At 42.9% G+C, this 22,842-nt stretch overlaps 1 protein-coding gene across 1 annotated transcript in view; it reads right to left on the bottom strand.

The window, feature by feature from the left end:
• Positions 1-21,228, bottom strand: part of gal3st4 (galactose-3-O-sulfotransferase 4) — a 40,917-nt gene extending 19,689 nt beyond the window's left edge. Inside the window, exons 1-3 of the mRNA XM_037681425.1 lie at positions 21,203-21,228; positions 16,975-17,091; positions 16,595-16,895 (exon numbers count right to left, since the gene is read on the bottom strand). Of these exons, the coding sequence (XP_037537353.1) occupies positions 16,595-16,895; positions 16,975-17,091; positions 21,203-21,228 (444 nt within the window). The remainder of the gene's footprint in view (positions 1-16,594; positions 16,896-16,974; positions 17,092-21,202) is intronic.
• Positions 21,229-22,842: the final 1,614 nt, after the last annotated feature.

The following is a 22,842-nucleotide window of genomic DNA, read 5'->3' as shown; positions in this document are numbered from 1 at the left end:
TCTTGTCCCAGGAAGGCCAGATTTGACCTGAGGCTTAGTTCACTACAGTCCCCCCTTTGGAAATCATCACCTGTCTATGGGGATGAATTCCAACATGAACTTACGCCTTCGAATGTCCCTGGTCTTGATGTAATCCAGCAAGGAAAACAAAAGTCAAAGGAGGTAATCCCACAATGTTTTTGGTAATTCCATTGTGTTGATGGTAATTCCATAATGTTGTTGGTAATTCCATTGTAGCAATGCTTTAACCCCTTGGAAACAGAGTTTGTAATCCATTGGAAAAAGTCATATAATCTACAACGGTAAATCCACAACGAATGGAGGTGTTGATTGATCAGCATACAGAGGGGTTCCCTTGGATTGAACTAAAAATGCGGCCACTGGATGAAGATTGGAGACCAACGTCAGGATTGCAGGTCCCCTCCAGCGAAGGTCGTCGCTGGTTGGATGTCCAGTCGATGCCGTTCTGGTTCAATGTAACATGCAATTATGTGGTTTAAGGTGGGCTTATTAAGGAGATTTTACATAAGGCCTTCAACTATATGCACCTGGTGTGTAAGCTATTATGATTGGGAACAGCTACAGCTACCAGTTAAGGGGTGGAACATGCTGAAAAGGGTAACTATAGGGATTTATACCTATAGAAGAGTGTTCCAAACTATTTTCCATTCCTAACTTGGTTTAAGTTAGCTTTACATGGCAAAATATAGTTTGGTTCAATTGTCTGTTGTCTTTAGACGAACGACTTGAGATTGGGTGTTTGGTTTCCCCATAAATGTTTTTGGAAGTCTATGGCGAGACTCATCAAAAAGAATTAGCTATCCCCCCGAATAGAATTGTTCGAGTAGGTTCGGCTTAAGCGTTGTGAGACCAATGTAGATTATGGTACTTAAGGTAGCATTAATCTACATTGACTCCGCAAAGATTACATTTTAACAAATGAACTGCATGTTGGCATAGTTAAAGGCCTCTTAGTCTCTAACTCAACTACACACAAAATTCATTCTTACTTGGGGTGTTCAAAAACAATACCAAAAACCAATTAAACGATGTCTCAACATCGACAAAAACAGTGACTAATCAACCAGTAAAACAACGTTTCAACATTGACAAAAGCAGTGATTAAGCAACTAGAAAACGACGTTTCGGTGCGTCACTCACTCTGAATGTCAGATTTGCTCACGTTATCGCGTCTGGTAGCATTATCCTAACTGGCGTCACCCCCCTTCGGTCATGGGAGACCGCGAACACGGGTGAGGACGTCGCTCCATGAGCTAAAGTTAGGTTGTCCTTGAGTAGTTTTAACAGTTTGCGCAGCTGAAAGAGGACTTTAAGGTCTGGATTGGAATCCAGTTCGCTTTTCGATGGAGTGTATTTGTCTGGGTCAGTCAGATACAGTATCGAGTCAATTGCAGGATCATCCAACTTCTGAAGTTGGATGCTGTCTGGGTCAGGTGAAAATGACTTTTCATATTTTAAAAGAACTTGGCGAAGTTTGTCTCTTTCTTCATCAGATGTCAGAGCGTCGGCTTGGGCGACCACCTGATCAATCTGTGATGAGACTGATAAGGGTTCTTGCTCTTTGGGGAGCTCCAACGAATCCCTTTCTGAGTCGTCGGACCTGTCTATGGGTAAGACACCATAGGGTTGAGGTCCTTGGTCGACATCATCGGTTGAGAAAAGAGCTATGGCCTGTGTTGGTTTTGTTAACCATACTGGCCCAGTTTCTTGACTCGGTACCAGGTTGTCTGGGAGTCCTCCCAGAAATGGAACGCCTAGTTCAAAATCATGAAAATCAGTGGAAATCAACCATCCTAGCATAGTGTTTTTTGGGATCAGCACCTCATCCATGCCTGTGTTACACACAGCAATAGATGTGGTCCTGGAGTCAAGGCTCACTTGGTTCGTGGCTTCCACGGACAGTCCCAAGTTGAAAAATGCAGGAGAAGGTTGAAAATATGCCTGTTTATGGCTAATAGCTTGTCCAGCTATGATGTGGATTCGCACCATTAGGTTAATCACCTGAGGTGGTACTGTGGTGGTTTGGTTGCTAGCAACCTGGCAGGCCTCTGGAATGGTCTGCCCAGCCTTAAGGTTTGCTGTGTCTAGCACAGGAGGATCCTTTGTGGCTGGTTTTAGGGACCACAGCACCTTGTTGATGGTGTCCACGTGGACACTCAACCTTACCAAAATGTCAGAGCCTATGTAGGTTGCATGTGGTAAGTTTTGGATCACGAGAAATGGGTGAACCAGTTCTTGTTGGTTCCAGTTCAGTTTTAGGTTAATGACTCCTTCTGCGGTCATTACCTGTGAACTATTGGGAACTAATGGAAAGCGGAAAGCTTTTTTAATTAGTTCTAGACCAACGTGTTTGTGAACCAAGGTTTCATAGAAAGCTCGGTTAATTGCTGATTTATCTGTCCACAGAGACAGAACAGCATCGTTGGTGTGGGACCCTTGGATCTCTTCAACTTTAACTACCAGTGGTAGGTAGTGTTTGGTGGACCCTGACTGCTCCAGCTCACAGAGGAGGCTGTCTTGTTGGGTCAGAGTTTGGACCACCGGGTGGGTCTCTGTGGTTTCACATGATTTCAGAGGAGTACTCACCGGGCTCTTGTCCTCGGCTGAGGAGTCCTTTGCGCCTTCCGCGGTACTTGCTGTTAGGCAGTTTGTGTTACACTCCGGAGGCATATCTATTGGCAGTGGTTTGCTCACTTTGGTCCACATTGTTTGATCACCATAATCTATAATCGCGTCGAAGCGATTTATAAAATCCTGGCCAACCAAAAATGGGAATGAGTCAACACGAGACACGTGTACCGGGTGGTACAGTGTCATTTTGCCAACCTGCATGTGAACCATTGCTACAGCTGTCAGGGTTGTCCTCTTCTCTGAGAGACCCTGCATTTCTATAGCACATTCAGAGAGAGGTATTATCCTGTTAACACCGGCAGCGGCTGTCCTCAGCTCCTCGAACAGTTTAGCTGACATAATTGTTATGTCTGCCCCACCGTCCAGAAGTGCTTCGTGTGTGAGGACACCTTCGAGTGTCACTGACAGGTACGCCTTTTTGGCGACCCCCCTTCTGATAAAGTTACACAGAAACCTCTTGGGTTTTTTCTGACGCTTCTTCACACGTTCAGCCTTGTCTGTGTAATCTTGGTTTGTCTGAACCGTCAGCACAGCAGTAGCTGTTTCTGAGTGTTCAGCTTGCGATGACTCGTCATCGTTTGTGTGTGAGTGTACCCCCCCTTCTTCCGATGAGGGGTTGTTGGAGGCAACAACAACAATGTCTTGGTGTGTTCCACCGACATCTGTAATGTTGTCATTCGCGCCCTCAGATGTAATAGTGATTACATCACTGCATAGTGCTCCAGGTTGGATTCCCGTGTCAGTGTGTTTCAAAGTTTCTAAAAACCTGCGTAATTTCTCTGTCTCTTCCGAGCTCAGAGGTGTAGGGCCTTGTTTCTGGAACTTTTGTGATTTTTTCGCCTCGGTTCGCTTCGTCCGAGGTGGGAGACGGCTATGTACGTCTTTTGGGGGTTCCTTTTCGGACTTCCCCTGATAATATGGGTCCTCTTGGTTCCCATATCTTTGCGTCCTACGCACACCCCATTTACGATAATCACGTTCATCCTCTGAAAGAGGAGCTTTTTTGTCCCAGCGTGCACCTTCATGACGCGGTTTGTTAGTTTGAAAAGACTGCTTTTTCTCGCCTTTTTTAGGAGGAGGGGTCAATGCACGCCGTCCTTCCATTTCTAGGGAGTGGGGTTTAACCTTTATACCAGGAAACACCTCTATGGGCGTCTTAGCATGAGAACATGCCTCAAACACATTCACAGCACACTGTTTAATCTCATTGATGGATTTTTCTCTGAAATTTGCCATAATTTGTACTGACATGCGTATGTCAGTGTGGATATTTTTGCTGAAAACAAATTTAAAACTTTCTTCTTCCTCCATTCCGGTTTCATTTCTGTAACCAAAATAAGCTTGGAAGATTCTTTTGTAATAGACTTTTGGATGTTCATGCTTGCCCTGCGTGACCTTGTCAGCAGCTGGGAAACCAGCAGGTCCCGTGCAGGGGTCGTACTCTCTGATCAAAGCTTCACACAGAAGGTTGTAATCCCTTCTCGTTGCATCAGGTAGACGCTCGATGAAGGTGAACACCTCTCTGTCCGAAGTGAGCCTTATCAGACTGATTTTATCCTCAACCGTAGCATTAGGATAACCACTCAGTCTGAATTCAAGGTCTTTGAGGTACGCTTTTGTTCCAGTTGAACCCATTGGTCCCGGTACAAAGCGTTGTACATATTTTGAGAGTTTTAGCAGATCATCTATTGAAAGAGGAAGTTTCCATGCTCTCTGTTGCATGTTTGGTAGAGGAGACCTGTTCAGGTCTGTTCCTACCACATTAGGTATGGATGGAGGTGTGTGTGATGTAAGGAGATTTGGGTCTGAAACCCAGTGTGTCTCCACATCCTGTCCACGCCTCTCACCATATTTCCTTTCTGCATGGCAAAGTTGTGTTTTAAGCACGTCTATCTCAGCTTTGCAGCGGGAAACTTGTGACATTTTCTCGTCGTGATCCTGTCTTAATGCAAAGTATTCTCTGGACAACAGCTCTTTAGCATCCCTGGCTTCAGTTAGTGATGCATTAAGTAACTGTATTTTGCTATTCAATGAATCTACTTCTGCACGTGCATCTTGCTGTGATTGAAACATCTGTTCAAAATTTTTTTTGTGAGGACCTCGTGTTCACTTTTAAATTGAAGGAAGTGTTCTTCAATTTCCTGAACCACCTCTTTTTCGCTGTTTAACCTTATCTCAAGGTCGTCAGCTTTTTCTACCACCGTATAGAATGATGCTTTTAGCAAAATTGCCATTTTAGCTAGCTTTTCATAGCTTGACTCCGGTCTGCCTGTAGAGGTCACACTCTCTGCAACCTCCTTCAGATTGTCCAATAACTCTTTTGAGTTCATGCTGTCCACCTGTTCCCCATATGGATGTAAGGATTCTGTGAGCAGCGTCAACGCTCTCTCTAAACAGTCCTCCATCTCATAAGGATCAAAATCCTTTTCTATCACACCTGTCATGGTTATTCACTGTGTAGCCTTATCTGTGTAAACAGGTGCCAACTTCAGATTATTTTAACAGGTAAATATTTGTATGCAAGTGTCATGTGAGGTTCACACACTTTTTAGCTCTGGGTTCACTCAAGTACTGTAATAAGTCAACTTATTCAAATGTGGGCACCTTTTTCTAGGTTTTACCCCAATTCATGAATATTCTTACGTAAATGCTTCTCTGCAGTCTTACCTTTTAATGTGCTTATTTTTAACAGATACAAGAACCAGGCTATCTCAGTGATATTTACTCTAAAGCACTTAACATTAAATAAACCTGCAATTTTTCTGAAAGTTTAAAGCAACTTCAGTTTTTAAACGCTTTCTTAAGCCGTTCTTTTCCAGAAATTCGCTATTTTAACAGTTACTCATTAACCAGGTGGGTGAAAAGAAAAAGAAAAATTATGAGGAATTATCAGTCCCTCTTCAGGAAAACTGTTATACTCCTCTTTCAACAGCAGGTGGCGGTGTTAGCTTTATACCAGCAGGAGCCTATGACAACTTCCTCTGGACGTTCTGTTGACATCCTGTCGTTAGCTTTTTAGCTTAAAATTAGCTTCGGCTAAAACTCGGTCAAATCAACATTTCTGAACGGATTTCAAGCTAAAACGTGGCGTTGTTTCAACAAGCACGACTTCTTTGCATGAAACATGAGTTTTGGGGACATGTGGCTGCTCCATTTAGTGATTTTAAGCACAGAAAAGGCTTCGGTTCAACCGAGCTTTACAACCTGACATCAGAGGAAGTGACGCAGACACGTCACTCATTTCTCAGCGTATCAGAGCGTTCCACACGGCCGTTCTCAACCAATCACAGAGACAAACAGCGGGGGTGGGTTTTATATTGCTGACTCAGAGGAAGTGACGCAGACACGTCACTCATTTCTCAGCGAATCAGGGCGTACCACACAGCGGTTTTCAGCCAATGACGGATCGTTTTTCCAGCTAGCGTGTTGGCATTTAGCATGAACAAGTCCGGTCAACTTTCTGTCCATTAACTTTCAAAATGCACTATTTTCTGTTAAAAATGTAACCAATAAGCTCTCAAAGCTCCACTGAGACGGCGCTCAGTCCTTAAAACGTCTCTCCATCCATTTAAAACACTCGTTCGGACTTATCAGAACCGAGCCGGACCAGAACCGGGTCTGCAGAACCTCCGTCCGTTTAAACAGAATCCACGTTTTTCACAGCTCATCAACTTTGTCACACACAACAGACGTACATTTCAGCTTTTAAATGAACGCATTGACTCTCAAAGCCCAGCTTTCAAAACATCACTAGCTGCAAGCATTGCTGTATTTTCTCCGATCATCGCAGCTCAAAAACGCTGCGTTTCACACAGCAGAAATCTGCACTTTTCATTTCATGCCAACATGATAAATTCAATTGTTACACGAATAACAGTCCATTTATGAAGCGTACGAGGCCACCAGTATGTTTTAACAAACGTACGGGCCACCAGTATGTTGATGAACATATACTGAGATATATTCATAAATTAAACGGATTCATTCATTTTTCTGGACTGAATAATATCGTGCATTGAATTTAATAAATGTAACGTGAGGCGTTAATTTTCTTTGACCCATCAAATGAATCGGTCATTTATTAACAGAATCAAAAGTTTAACATCAAACATTTACATTAATTTGGCAAATTGAAAAATAACAACATGGCTTAGTTAGCAAGCTGTACAATTAGAAAACCATACGGCGATGGTTTTCCTCACTTCAAGCTGTACAACAGATATTTCTAAAAATATCTGGATTGATTTGCTAGCAGGATAGAAGAGTTTAAGGATGGGAAAATGAAGTTTAGAGGGAGGGAGATGGTGTGTGAGGGAAAGTGTTGAACAGAACGGCACCCTCCATTCGATCCCAGCTTCCTCCTCGGTACACTTAGGTTATGTAAATCAACTCTTTACCTGGAGGAGATGTCTCCACTGGTACGGAGTTCCATTTAACGCACCCTTTCAGCGTCTCCGTAGGAACAGCTGTGAATCATCCGAAGTAGTGACGCTACTTGTTCGACACAGGTTCACCTCTCAGTTGGGCTCACGTGAGTTGTGAGTCCGTCAGAGTTCCACTCAGATGTGGAAGATTGCATAATTCCCACGAGACTCGGAAGAACTCCGGATCATGTCTGGAACCTCCTGAACTCTCCAGCAATTCTTCTGTTCGGTTTGCTCTCCGAACTGAACTCGACTCCACTAGCTCCAACACGACTCTGCAAACGACTGAACGAACTAGGAAGTGCAGACATTTAAAGAGTTCTATTTCCAGTTCATTTGGGAGGTCCCTGATTGGTCAATGGACCAGACAGGGGTGTGTTTTTGTGACATAAGAGGTCACTAGAAGTCAGAAAAACAGCAAGAATGTTTTGGAACAGATTGAAAATGTTTTAGAGACAGACGAGAGAAATGTTTAGACGAGTTGGGGGAAAACAGGTGCCTGCTTCTCTATTTACGTCTGAGAGGATTTAAAAACATGACAGTTCGTTCCAACAACTTGTTTTCGACCTTTGACCGATATCACAACTTGCTCATTTCAGACAGAAGACCAGAAAATGCATGAATTACTCCGTAACACATTCCAATTTGATTTTTACTTTGAATGAGGATTAAAAATCACTAATACTGTTTCACAGTTGAATTAAAATGAGTAGTTCACTTCAACATTTAAAAATGGTTTGAACTAAACACACTTTGATTATCAAACATTTGTAAAATAGTAATGATAATAAAAAGAGAGTGTTCTTTCAATTGATCAGTGCAGGACACTTAGAAAGTCTCTGGATGAACTTAATCTTGTGTTTCTGGACTCAAATCAATGAAATACAGTTCTTGTCCCAGGAAGGCCAGATTTGACCTGAGGCTTAGTTCACTACAAAGTCACTTTTTAAATCTTTCATTGATTCTTCTGTTCTCACCCTTCTATATAACTTTTGATCTTCTAATTTACTAGTATTATAATTTCTGTCATATACAGTAAAGACAGGTAAGTGATCACTGATATCACTGACTAATAGTCCTATTGATTTATTCATAATATAATTTGTGAAGATGTTATCAATCAGAGTGGTCGAGTAGGCTGTAATTCTGCTGGGTCTGGCAATTTTTGGAAAGAGAGTTAAACTTTGCATTGTGTCAATAAAATTTTCTGTACACTTATTCTCCATCCAGTTATTGAAATGATCTATATTGGACCCAGGTGTTCTGTAAATGCAACTTATAATAACATTCTTATCCTTCTTTGTACAGATTTCTATTGTTATACATTCAAGCATATTATCAACCAACAAAGTTATTTCTTCCAACTCGGCGGTGCCAGCGATGTCTCCCATACTGTCACCGCTCACAGCCCGGGCATAAGATCGTGGTTTGACGAATAGCCCAGTGATGGTGACGTCGTTTATTCTCATGTATTGCTCAAACTCCGCAACTCGGTTTTCCAAATTTCCAAGTCTTTTATCTTTTGCAGCGTTTTGTATTATCAAACACTTTACCTCCTCAACCAGATCCAAGATGTTATTTTGTTGCAGCCTCATTGCCGAAACTTGTGTTGTGAGGAAGTCCAGTGACTTTTTGATTTCATTCACTGTCAGCTGTCAGTGTTTTTTTCAGACCCATACAGCTAACTTCCGCATTTACCCGTCAGCTGACACTTTGCTTGTGAGGAGATCTACACCATTGTCCTTAGACAACCGTAAATTGAAGCACCTGAAGGCAGTGGTAATTGAGATGAGCAGGAGGAGATATAACGCGCAGGACTGAATTCAGGTGAGAAGAGTTTGGGTCAGAAAGTGAAGAGAGAGTGACTGTGTGTGTGGTGGTGGTGGTGTGTGTGTGTGTGTGTGGGGGGGGTAGGACGCTTGACAGAATCGGAGCTGCTCTATTCACTGCTCTCCAAAATAGTTATTTCATTTCAACCTGTATTTATTCAGGTTGTTAGTCTCACTGAGCCACGAGGACTCATTTACAAGAGAGACCTGTTTGTAATCATTTTAATCAAATGTTTACAGATGCTGAACAACCAGTTAATACACAAAAATGCAGGAAATGGCGTCTCATTTATTACAAATTTTCTGTGGGAGGACCCACAGACACCCCCCTCCACTGCTATTTGTGTTCCAGCATCAATCGGTTTACAAATTAAGCCTAAGTGTGAACTATAGCTGGACCAAACTTATGAGCGTAAGAGAGGGTTTTACTCCGGATACAGCAGCGATCAGCAACAATCTAAAAACTATGCTCGGCAGACTGCAACTTTTACAGACATCAGTGTGGATACAGCAGCACTCTAATGGGAAGAGAAGGCGCTGTGCCTGGGGGAATAAGAGAGGCAGCCGGGCCAGTGTTAGTGAGATTGAAAGATAACGCTAAGGCTAACAGACTGCTGATCCCGTCTTTCTTCTTGTCAAACGTTTGCTCTTTGGATAACAAGCTGGATCTGCTTCGACTGAGAGTAAGTGTCTCTGAGGAGATGAGGAAAAATGCAGTACTCTGTCTCACAGAGACATGGCTTAACAACAACATGCCGGACTCAGCCTTCCAGCTGGATGATAACCTTTTTTTTCCGATTGGACCGCTGCAGCAAACTAACGGGGAAGACACGAGGTGGAGGTGTATGCGTATGCGTCTACATAGGTGTAACCTAGGTGTAAATTTAACTTCCATTCTCTGGACTTTCCACTCTTTATTCCCTTTATCTATCAAATCTTGTGATAGTTCAAATGTATCATCATAAATTCTCGCGAGATTACTGAACAGCCAATTGCTGTTGAGTATCAGAGTCACATGCTCCACCGCAGCCTATTTGTTAGGTATATTAGCTAGAGCAGGGAAGTAGGAAAGTTTAGAACACGTTGGGAGGAGCAGAGCTGCAGGAGCCAACTACCACGAACCGAGAAGATATGAAAGAAAAGTTTATATGAGATAGAAACTGCGGACTGGGTGAGTGTTTCTGCGTGTCACTTAGCGGTTAGCTTATTGATGACATTAAGTGGCTGTTTTGTGTAGCTGTGAAATCACTAACTGCTGTTTAGATCTAAATGCCCATACTAGCTGCAAACAACCAACTGGAGAACAATAAGGTGCCTTTAAATATTTATTGAGCACTTGTTTAGATTGCTTGTTTTTTTTTACATTTCATGTCAACTAATTTATATGATGTATATTTATTGGATTTTTCATGGATGTAATTTATATTGAACTTTATATTTATTGAATATGCATATTGCCTGAAAATGATTGTTGGAATTATTTATAGTGCAAAGAGTGTCATTTATTGAATTGGTGTGCACACTAGAATGTTTTGATGTATATATTTATTGAGAAAATGGTCCTGTTTTATTATGCAGGCCAGGTTGATGGCAAGCTCAAGGTCCAGGCCTAGAGCATAAAGAAAGGATTGCACTTGTAGAGCCGAAGATTTCTGCTTCTCTGCCAGGCTGGTAGGAGGCTCCTTGCAGCCAACTGAACAATTTTGTCCCCACTCCACTATGACATTTGTCAGCCCACGACTTGCACTGAACCAAGCACTTGATAAGTAACTTGCTTGGGACCTGAATCAACCCCAGCTTGGGGTGAAAGAACTGAAGGGTGTGGGTGTGTTGCTCATAGAACTGTGGGATTGTCCCCCCCCCCCCCCTTTTGTTTGTTTTGTTGTTGCTGTTGTTTTTGCACATTCTTTATACGGCCATATGGTTGATTTCACTAATGTTGTAAATATGTATACATTTTTCTTCACTGTAAATATAAGCCACCCGCAACAGCAAACTTCTAGTCTGTCTGCTCCTTCGTGAGACGTACCTTTATCTTCTGAGAAAATAGCCCATTTGATATTTTTCTTTATCAACCATAAAGTTGTGACTGTGTGTGAATTAATATTGCAGCATATTAATTTTTTTATAAATATGCTACATTAATTCTTGGCGAGCTAGCCAGGAGTGAGTTGTACAGAGCTAAAGTATTGCAGTTGCTATTTTTGTTGCTAATATGGACGTCTTGGTGAAATATGGGGTTAAAATACCTAATGCAGTGTTGATTAAATATGCAACAAACACAGAAACTGATAATGAGGTAGCTGATTTTCTGACTGGTTACGGGTCAATGGAAAAGTTTGAATCTATAACTGATTCTGACTCAGATTTTCATAACTGCATAATTTTTGAGTTTGCGTCAGGGAGTGCGTTGGAGAGGTTGCGTGAAATCTTGCCGTACTGGTATAGATGCAAAACTGAAAAAACTACTTATGAAGTTGAAGAACTGTCAGTGGTTTGCTCTGAGTTAGAAACCAAAATAAAAACTCAAACTTACCTGAGTGAAATGAAAAACTTGGCTAAGCTTACAGGTCAGAATTTTACAGATGTCCTTAAGAGTGTAATGTCTCTACTGGGCCAGTCCATCACTGAACTATGTCCAGCTCCATCTTCAGGGAAGACTCCTTCAGATGAAGAGGATTCGGCCGTGGCTGATCCCAGTACAACATCACAGATGGCGACCAAGGGTGCTATTCATCTCAAACCAGAAGATGTCACTGTAGATGATGAGGAGCTGTCACCTGTCCAACCTGACCATACAGCCCTTTACACACTACGACCTTCAGGACCCTTGCCAGCCATGTCTTTTCCAAATATCAACCCACCTGAAGTGCAGAGGTATGTGGTTGAACATATCATGAAAAGTGATGACAATGCAATGCACATGTCCTCATTAAAACTTAGATCATTTTCTGGTCGAACCCCAAGACCACAACATGAAATAGATTTTAAAACTTGGTGATCTGGTGTTGACCTTTTGTTAAAATATCCTGCTTTGTCAGACCTGCAGCGTTCTAGGAAGATATTTGACAGTTTACTACCACCAGCTGCAGATATGGTTAAACATCTTCAACCAGATGCACCTCCTTTGAGTTACCTCAAAATCCTTGACTCTGCCTATGGAACAGTCCAAGATGGTGATGAATTGTATGCAAAACTTATGGAGCAGTTTCAAGACGCAGGTGAAAAACCATCAATTTATTTACAACGCCTGCAAGTGACTTTGAACCATGCTGTTAGGAGGGGTGGTATACTAGCTGCTGATTTTGAAAAACATTTGCTGAGTCAATTCTGTCGTGGTTGTTGGGATAACACCTTAAATCTCTGAGCTTCAACTTAAGCAGCGCAAGTCAAAACCACCATCTTTTGCAGAACTGTTGTTATTGTTAAGAACAGAAGAAGACCGAGAAGCTGCTAAAGCTCAGCGTATGAAGCAGCACCTGGGTTCTAGTAAACCCAGAGCTACTGTGCATTTACATCATGCTTATGCATCAGATGAAGAAAATAGTGCTTATGATAACCTGACTACCATCACCCAACACCTTGCTAAGCAGTTAGCTGATGTACAAAAACAGTTGGCTGCTCTTACAACTGCTCAGTTGGGTCAGAAACCGTCTGTTTTGCCAAAATCTATGCATGTTGCCAAATTCAGTCAGCCCCCGCAGACTAGTAAATATGTATCTCAACCCTCTCACAAAAATGCAGCATTACCACCTAAGCCAGGTTACTGCTACCAGTGTGGGGAACATGGACATATAAAGACAAAATGTGACAATCCTCCTAATCCTTCACTTGTTGCTGCTAAGAAGTAGTTTATGGAAAAGCAGAAGAAGTGGCAGAAAATGAACTCTCACAGTGACTTGTCGTTAAACTGAGCCAGGTTCTCATTGAGGGACGAACGGGAACTGCAGAGGACCAGCACAGTCCCACTAAGCAGACCTCTATAAGATGCACCAATCCGTCTCATTTTACTCCTGAGGCTACAGAACTGCCATGAGGGTTGATTGGTTCAAAATGTGGTCAAGTAACAATAGTTGGTCAACAAGTTCAATGCCTGTTAGATACAGGATCACAAGTTACTACAATGCCAGTTTCATTTTATAATCAGTATTTTTCTCATCAACCTGTGAAACCATTAAATGAGCTGTTACAAGTAGAGGGAGCTGCAGGCCAAGCTGTCCCATACTTGGGTTACATAGAAATGTGTTATTTTTCCTACAGAGTTTATTGGCACAGATTTGGATGTTTGTACTCTGGCACTTGTGGTTCCAGATGCTAAAATTGGAACTCAGTCCAAGTGAAGTTCTGTGAAACATGCGGCAGTGAAGTGGTTAATGGTCCGGGTTCTACGTGCACGAATGCATGACTTAGGAGTTAGATGGGGGAGGGTGAACTCAAACTGGACTGGCATGTGGTCTGAAAAAACATTATCACCAACAAGATTATTAACAGTCACATCATGAGTTAAAACAAGGTCCAGTGTATGTCCACGCTCTTGGGTGGGACCTTTTACATGCTGAGTTAGATTAAATGAGTTCAATAAATCTAAAAAGTCCTTAGCCAAGGGCTTCTCAGGACAGCACACGTGCAAATTAAAGTCCCCAATAATGAAAACATGCTCATATTTTGGTGTGATTTCAGCTAAGAAGTCAGAAAACTCATTTATGAAATCCTTAGATCGAGGTGGGCGGTAGACGAGTGCAAATAAAGTCTGAGGGGAATGTCCGAGTTCAAAGACGTTCAGCTCAAAGCTGGAGCGGGAAACTGGGATGGGCAGTTGTTTACAGTCAAAAGTTGATTTGAATATTGTTAATAATCCACCACCGCGCCGGCCTGATGGCCGCGGGGCGTTAAAATACAGACAGTTCGGTGGCAACAATTCCGTCAAGGCGCAGGACTCACCCGGAGACATCCAAGTCTCTGTGATGCAGAAAAAGTCTAACCCGTGCTTTCCGGCGGGGGGTCAGCTGTAGTTGTGTGTGTGTGATTGTTGGTGGTGTATTGCGGCGGTCGGGGGCATGGTTTCACTTTGATAAGGTGCTGGCTGGTCGGCCTGATGTGACATTCAAGGTGGGGGGTGCATAGGTGGCATGCCGGGGCTTCTCCGGGCCTGTGGTGTGGGGCTGTTGGGGTGCCTGATCCTTGGTGTGCTGGGCTGGCCTTCCTCAGCTGCTGCTCCCTGCTACTCTGGCCCCTGGCCTGGGACTGGCTTGTGGTCGCTGTTGGGTGGGTGGGGCGCATAGACGGCCCAACAGAGGCTCTGTCGGGCTGTCTCTGTGTGCCTGTTTATGTCTTGGGTTGGGTTTTAGGTGGTCCCCTCTCTTGGATCAATTTGGGCCCCCCATTTAATGTGGGGTCTACTTCCCCCTGTCGCGCTCCCTTCCGGTGGTGGGCTCCCCTGCCGCCGGTGCATTGGCGGCTCTCAGCATCTGGGGCTAGGTGGTGGGGTGTGTGCAGGCCCCAAAATACATTACGGCAAAGACTGGTTCATCCCAACGATCCAGTCCCCCGGCACAAACAGAGTAATGTTGTGTATGCTGTTCAGTGTCAGGAGGGCTGTGATCAGTCTTACATCGGGGAAACAAAACAGCCACTGGCCAAAAGGATGGCCCAGCACAGAAGATCAACATCATCAGGCCAGGACTCTGCGGTCTACACTCATCTCCAGGCCAGCGGTCACTCTTTCAGGGATGAAGATGTGCACATCCTGGATAGAGAGGAACGATGGTTTGAGAGAGGAGTAAAGGAGGCCATCTTTGTGAAAAGAAACCGTCCATCGTTAAACAGGGGTGGAGGCCTACGTGTTCAATTGTCCCCCTCTTACAATGCTGTGATTGCTAGTATCACTCAGCCCTCTGTGAATAGTACACAGCCATCAGTGTGCTAATGATCCATTGTTAGGCTGATGGTCCTTCTTGAGCATGTGATCAGCTGGTTTTGGTTGTCAGCAGCAAAACTGGTTGATCCACTCTGAGAAGGTGCTATTTAAGAGACTGAGCTGAATACAGCACCTCAGACTGAAGAAGTCTCTTGGACGAGAGACGAAACGTTTCTACATTTTTTTGTTGATTTGCTTTGTTTTGGGTTTTTTTGAATGTCCAGAGGACCAGATTAAACTTTTTTAGATTTTTCTACCTGGATTATTGAGCATGCATCAGGATATGTTGTTTGTTGTTGTGGTTTCTCGGTTTTGTCTCATTTTGTTTTTTTTTTCTTTCCGCAGGTCTAGAGGCAGACTTCAATGATGTTGATTTGTGTTATCTTTATACCTCTCTCTCTCTCCTCTATTCCTATCTCCTTCTTTACCTTTTAACCCTTCTCCCACTTTTCTGCTTTGTTATCTTCTTTGTTTTTCATCCCCATGTCCATTACATCTGAAACAAGCCCAAAGAAAATTCTAATAAAATTTAATTTATATATCGAGTGAAGCATTAAGGCCAGCCATAATGTTCTGCTTGTGAAAGTAAATCTGTTGGGCATCACTTTGACACTCAGACAATAATTCCAAGTGTCACAATGCCGGACAGGACAAGGAAAATAAAAAAAAAGTAAGGGGTACTTTCAGGAGGATTAATCCTCACAAAGCAACTAGCCCAAACAACATCCTGGGGAAGGTGCTGAAAGACGCCGATCAGTTCTACGAGGTGCTGGCCGACATATTTAACATATTTATATTAGTCAGTAGCCCTCACCCCGATAGTCGCAAAATGATTCCAAAGACTGGTCATGACCCACATCAAAACAACCATCCACACCAGGAAGGATCCTCACCAGTATGCATACCACAAGAATCGATCAACAGAGGATGTCATCTCCTCTGTGGTCCACATTGCTCTCACCCAACTGAAGCAGAAGGACTCCTATGTCTGTATGCTCTTTGTGGACTTCACAACTGCCTTTAACACCATGATTCCCCAGACCCTGATGGACAAACTACTCACACTAGGACTAAGCCCCTCCATATGCAACTGGATCCTGGACTTCTTAACAAACAAACCACACTCTGAAGATCCACAACTTCTCCTCCTCCACCATAACCCTCAGCACTGGCTCCCCTCAGGGCTGTGTGCTGAGCCCCATCCTGTTCACTCTGCTCACATAGTAGTGCACCTACCCATCCAGGCTGTCATATTATAAAGTTTGCAGACGATACAGCGGTGGTTGGATACATCACAAACAATGATGAGTCCAGCTCAAGGCAGGAGGTGGAACACCTGGAGAGCTGGTGCAGAGAATAACCTTCACATCAATGTGAAGAAGACAAAGGAGATGATCGTGGACTTCAGAAGAAACAAACACATCAACTCTAACATTATTGAAGCTAAACTGGTTTTAAATAAATGTTCTATTTGTTTACATTGTGGTTTAATCTTTTCATCTTGTCAGTTACATAATTGAAACAAAATATATGACTATTTCAATAGAAAAATCGTTTCTGAACCGAAAATCTATTTTGAATCAAAAAGTGATACCAAAAATCGGAATCGAAACACCAGACACAGAGATTCACTCTCTTAGTCATAACTAACGCTCAGCATTCAGTTATTGTTAAAGTTCTTGTCATCATAAGATTATTCCAGTCTAAAACTGGGCAGGTGATTGGCTTCCTGTTTGTTTCATGGATGACACCGTGGTTTGAGTGGAACTTACCTCTGGCTTATTGAACCTCATGTGGTTGCCCATGATGTGGAACTCGATGGCTCTGGGACCTCGGTAACCTTTGACCCTGTGAGCATTGAAGGGCAGCGGGTAGCCCAGCTGGTATCCCAGCGGCAGGGCGAAGCGGAGCTCGTGCTCGTCTCCGAAGCGGTAAAGCATGTTGAGCACCGTGCTGCTGGCCGTCTTGTGTGTTTTGAGGAACATGATGTGGGTGTGGGGCTGACAGGAGCCCAAGGGGAGGCCCTGAGCATCAGGGGAGGAGAAGATGGACTGTACAGCTGGTTGGACATTGCTGGAGAACAGAAGAGCAGCTTCAGTGTAACTCATTCAGAAACATTGAAGACAATGTTCCTCAGAACCAGAAGCCATACCCCCTGTTGAAGATGGTTCCTAACAGCTGACCAGCAAAAACCACCACCACGAAGAGAAGAAGAGCCTTCAACAACCAGAGGGAAGCCAGGCGACCACACACCAGCCTCCGCATCATCCTGGAGAGGAGGAGAAGAGAAGGAGAGGAGGGGTAGGAACAGGAGAGGCGGATGAGGAGGAGAAGGACTTGTTTTGAACTGACTGACTGGAGCATGTTCTTCTGCGAGGAGGTCTGTTGGATAAAATGTAAATGTTATCATTTAAAACTGTTTTTAGACTCCGCATCATTTAATTAAACTCCAGTCGTGTGAACTAAAGAAAAGCCATTTGTCTTGTTCACGTGCAGTCAGACCAAGACCTTGGGTTTTTAAACAACCATGATGTTATTCAGATCTGACCTCGCTATTCCGGCTATCCCGTTTTGTAATCAAGCTGTCTGTTTAGTAATCTTTTCTGGCTCCGCTGTGTCGGAGAAAATCTGTATCTGTTGATTTTGCCTGATGCTCACTCCTCCTGCCTCACAATAAAACACGAGCTCTCCCGTCGAACGGCGGACTTCACCTTGACGTTTGGTCAGGTTACGAACTCCCCCCTCTGCAGAGGGCTCATTCAAAATTCTTATACTCTGTCTTGTGTGTGAATTCTTTAAAGGTTATACGAGGGAAAAAATCCCTAACATTCTTGGCGAGCCAGCCAGGAGCTCCCCGCAATCTGTTCGTCGGTGGGACTCGACAGGACGCGCTGAAAGGTCGGCAATAGGCCGCCCAAAAGCCCCGGACGCTGATTGTGTCACAGGCCAGCAGGATAGGTTCAGGTTCGAGACATCGGGGACAGACCGGCGAAGCTCCGACCCACATCTCTCACACAAGGCGAGTATGAGACTTTTCCTTTTTTTATAAGCAAAGTTGAACAGTGAGGTTGTTTGCTCAAATCAAGGCTGAGACCCTGTTAAAGTGAAGCTGTTTTGACCATGCAATCAAGACCTGATTAAATAGTGAAAAAGAAAAAAACAGTTTAAGCCAAGACCCAGTATTATACAGAAGTGAGACATCTGGTGAGGCGTTAAATGAAAAGCAAGTGAGATTCTAGGGTGGTTAAGATAACTTACAAATAAGTAACGTGAAAAAAAAAGAGATTTTTCACAGGTTACAAGCACAAGTGAGACCTTTCCTGAATCAAGATCTTAATTGCCATTTTTAATATAAAATGAGTCAAGACCTCCTCTGGAAGTGAGATTTCTAAGGGTTGAGAAACTTATAAACAAGCAACGTGAAAAAAATGAGATTTTTCATGAGTAACGTGAGAAAAGTGAGATTTTTCACCGATTACAAGCAGAAGTGAGACCTTTCCTGAATCAAGATCTTAATTGACAAAAGCAGGTGAGACTATTTGTCAAGACCCTTTCTAAAATTTTGAGTGAGACTCATAAGCCGGCATTTATTCTGAAAAATTGTGAGACACGTGCAAAACGCCTGTCTGTCTGTGTGACTGTCTGTCTGTGTGTATGTTTAAAGTGACAGGCTGATCCTGTGGAGGATCCTTGCCTGTACTAACAGACGGGACCCGAAGCAGATTTGCTTACAACCATTTTTTTTTTAACTGAGTTTGGGTTAAGCGAATCTTTTTCATCTGGGGAACCAAGACTGCAGCTTTGTTTGTCAGAAGAAAGATAACACCCACTAACTGCATAAGAAAAAAAACCCCGAAAAAACCCCCCGCTAAAATACCTTGTCTACTTCGCCTGTAAGCTGATTGAGTAATATAAGTGTACAGATAACTGTTCACTTTTTGTTTTTTGATTCTATAATGTCCTTCAAGCGTACAGCTGACTTTTTCTGTTATCTGTGGTGTTGCCGGCTCTCAGTCTGGGAGACCAAACGCACGCATGCATTGAACTCCCTCCCGTGTGATAACCACACACAAACACACACGCTCGTGAATGTCATGTTGCACTAAAGTTTTAAGAAGTTTGACACTCTAAAAAACAAGTTATCTGAATTTAGATAAAAAATAAAAAATAAATAAGAATACTGCATGATGTTGAAAAATAGAAATTGACATTGATTTTATAAGCCATCTACATTGGGTAAGATAGCTACTGTTTATAATCTTGTGCCAAAACCCAACTTAGAAAATATCTGAAATTCCCTTTAACTGACTGAATTAATTTATAAAAATTCTGAAATGTCCCTTTAAACTGTTTAAATTCACTTCATGTCAAGAGAATACCTCTGACCTTTGAAACCAAACCACACTTAATAAAAATTAACTACTAACGGCTTATTAAATCTATAAATTAGGTGCAAATTTAACATAATATAATTAAATCCGAGATAGCCACATTAGGAGTTGACGGCTCATTTTAAGCAGACCTAACAATGTACATTTTAGCAGACTTAGCACTGTTAAGGCATTAAATATGGATAATACACTAATAGATTGTGTTTTCGTTTCATTTACTGTAGGACAGGTGTGCCCAACCAGTCGCTCGCGGGCCTTGACTTGTATTCTCACAGACATAGTCTCGCGAGTTTTGGGTGCGGTGACACAGTGCTCTCACGAGACTTTAGGCTCAGTCGTGGAGTAATGTCGGTGCGCAGAAAACATGGATGGAAAACTAGCGAACAAGCAAACGAAAACTTATTATTTTCACACAGAGTGGGAGGAGGAGTATTTTTTTGTTTATTCTAATTCGAAGTCCATTTGCCTCATCTGTAATTCGAGCGTTGCCTTACCCAAAAAGTGTAACTTGGAGCGGCATTTCAAGACGATGCACAAACGGTTTGAGACAGATTTCCCTCTTAAAAGTTCTTTACGGACTCAGAAAGTGCGGGAGCTAAAAAACAAGCTTGCAGCCCAGCAATCAGTCTTCACTCGGCCAAGCACAAAAGGTAAAGCTGCTACGATAGCTTCCTACCGTGTTAGCCGCATCCTGGCTCAACATAAGAAGTCTTTCAGCGATGGACAAGTTATGAAAGAAGCGTTTATTGAGGCTGCAGATGCGCTTTTTCATGATTTTAAAAATAAAAGTGAGATCGTAGCTGCTATTAAAGACGTGCAGTTGTCCAGACAAACAGTGACACGGCGATGTGAGGGAATGGCTGTGGATGTGGAGGAGCAGCTAAAAAAGGACGTGGAACAATGTGAGTGTTTCTCTCTTCAGTTTGATGAGTCGACAGACATGGTGGATGTAGCCCAGCTGTGTATTTTTATCAGAATGGCCTTTGCAGACATGAGTGCAAAAGAGGAGCTGCTCACCATCTTGCCTTTGAAGGGACATACAAGAGGAGAAGATCACTGCATCATCCACCAACAGGCCCTGTGTGGGAAGATTTTAAACATGAAGGAAGTGATGGATGTTGCCATGAAAACTGTGTGCTCTATAAGGGCCAGGAGTCTGCAGAGGAGGTTGTTCCGGGCTCACTTGGAGGAGGCAGGAGCAGACCACACAGACCTGCTGCTGCACATGGACGTCAGGTGGCTAAGCAGAGGTAAATTTCTGGACAGATTCAGTGAGCTGTTGCCTGAGATCAGGGATTTTCTGAAGCTGTCAGATCATGGTGAACATTCAAAACTAGAGGACACCCAGTGGCTTTTGGATTTAGCCTTCCTCACAGATCTCACCAGCCTGCTCAATGAACTGAATTTGGAGCTTCAGGGAAAGGACAAAAACATAATCCACATGATCAGTTCTGTGAGCACCTTCAAAAGCAGGCTGCAACTGCTCACAAGTCGGCTGCAACGCAGGGACCTGCAAAACTTCCCACACATGGAGGCAGAGCTACAGCGCCAAGGGAAAGAAGTCCCACAACTGGACAGTGCACACTATTCTAAGCAGGTTCAGAGCATCTCAGCAAAATTTGAGAGACGATTTACTGACTTTTCCTCCATCGAGCCTGTTACCAGCTACATGTGTTATCCTTTTGGAAATGTTGATGTGGATGACATTGTGTCCAAATTGGTGTCCGTGTTTCAGCTGGACAGCTCTGGTGTTGAAAATGAGGTGTTGAGTCTGCAAAATGACATTGGGATCAAATCCAGAGCATCACCTGGCGTGGATGGAGAGTTCTGGAGTCTGCTGTCAGAAGAAAAGTATCCTAACATCCGAAGATGTGCTTTGAACTTAACAGCACTTTTTGGATCTACCTACCTGTGTGAGTCTGCTTTTTCACACATGAAAATCATCAAGTCCAAAAACAGATCCACAATGAATGATGATCATCTGGAGACCTGCCTGCGCCTCGCAACCACCACATACTGCCCATCTTATGAGACCCTGGCCTCCTCCTCTCAGTGTCAGAAGTCCCACTAAAGTAGAGACACATTTATTTTATACAGCTTGCATAAAAAGTTGTCTCCTATAGACACATCACGTTCTGTTTTATTTACTTTAAAGAAATGAGGAGTAGGGATTGATGAAAAATTATGTTTGTTGATAATGAGACTGGACGAGTAGCTCTCGGCAAATTGCCGACTTCAAAAGTAGCTCTTGGTTCAAAAAAGGTTGGGCACCCCTGCTGTAGGACATTTCAGACCGTTTGAGCTCTCATGACCCTTGAGTTTGACATGTGTGATGTAGGAAGTTCTGCCTTAGATTCTGAGTTTAGTGTTGATGGTGTTTTTTGGCTTTCACTATGAGGTGCTGATTTAGACCCTTGTGTTGGTCAGAGTGCAATTATGACACCGCTGGAGGTAGAGGCAGATGGATTTTCAAGAGATGGAAATGGCTATCAGAGAGCTCAATCTGAGCTTTATTTGTCTATGTGTAACTTAAGATGGAGAACTTTACAATTGGATTTGTTATTTGGGTAGTTGACTTAGCTATTTAAGACTGTTTCTGTTAAGTGCCCTGAGACAACTTTTTGTTTGGTTTAGAGCTATAAATAAATAAATTAAGAATAATATCAGGATTTAATTGGATTACTTTATTTTTAAGCTAATCTTAAGTTAAGAAAAAGTTGAACTGAGTGAGTTCTTGAACCAGGAGGGATGTTCTGATGACACATAATGCACAATTATTCATATAAGTTACTGAAAACCCACATGCAAGTTGCAGTTTTACATCTTGGACTGGTTCTGAAGTGCCCAGTAGTGTATCCCATGTGCAGGTTGATGAAAAACTAGGCTGACAAGAACTTGTGACTTTATGAGACCACATCCTGTTCTGCTACCAAACAACAACAACAAAAATCCAAGTCTGGAGCACATGGACTTGAACTGAAACAAAATGCTGATGGCTGTGGAACTGCAATTTTGTCCAGGAGGGGGGAGCTGGACTAACATCATGATGAACTCTTGAACTCTGAACTTGCAGTATCTCCAAAGACACACTGGAGAGAACCTGAAGCGGGCTGTCACTATACGTCTGGATTTGAGTGTCGACTTTTGCATGTGATGTACGGTGGTGCGTTCACTCTGGATCCAGGATGGATGCTGCATGTTGCTCTGACATAAATGCACCCACATAGACACACTTTTCAAACATTACAGCAAAATTTTGATTTTGAAAAGTAGTATTGTGGTCACTTGGAACACCTGCCTAGTTCAATGGCTTTTAGACAAAAAGGAGAGATTTATAATTTTACAATCTTATATCAAAAATGAATAAGGTTACCCCTGAACAAATTATTGGCTTTTCCATTGGGCTCACTTTGTCTTTACAGATTAGACTAAGGACTCAGTGACAAGAATGAAAAAGTGTTGTTTGTATTCTTTTTGGGTAACAAATGTTGGTCTGCAATATGAGCTGGAAAATCTGAACTGTGGTTGATCTCACATTTCCTATAGAGCGCTAATTTGGAAAATCCATCCATCCATCCATTATCTTTATCCGTTTATTCCATTTTGGGTCACGGGGGTCGCTGGTGCCC

Source organism: Nematolebias whitei, chromosome 1 (assembly GCF_014905685.2).
Source record: "Nematolebias whitei isolate Nwh7 chromosome 1, NemWhi1, whole genome shotgun sequence".
Taxonomy (NCBI): Eukaryota; Metazoa; Chordata; class Actinopteri; order Cyprinodontiformes; family Rivulidae; genus Nematolebias; species Nematolebias whitei.
This window is presented reverse-complemented; position numbering and strand designations above follow the sequence as displayed.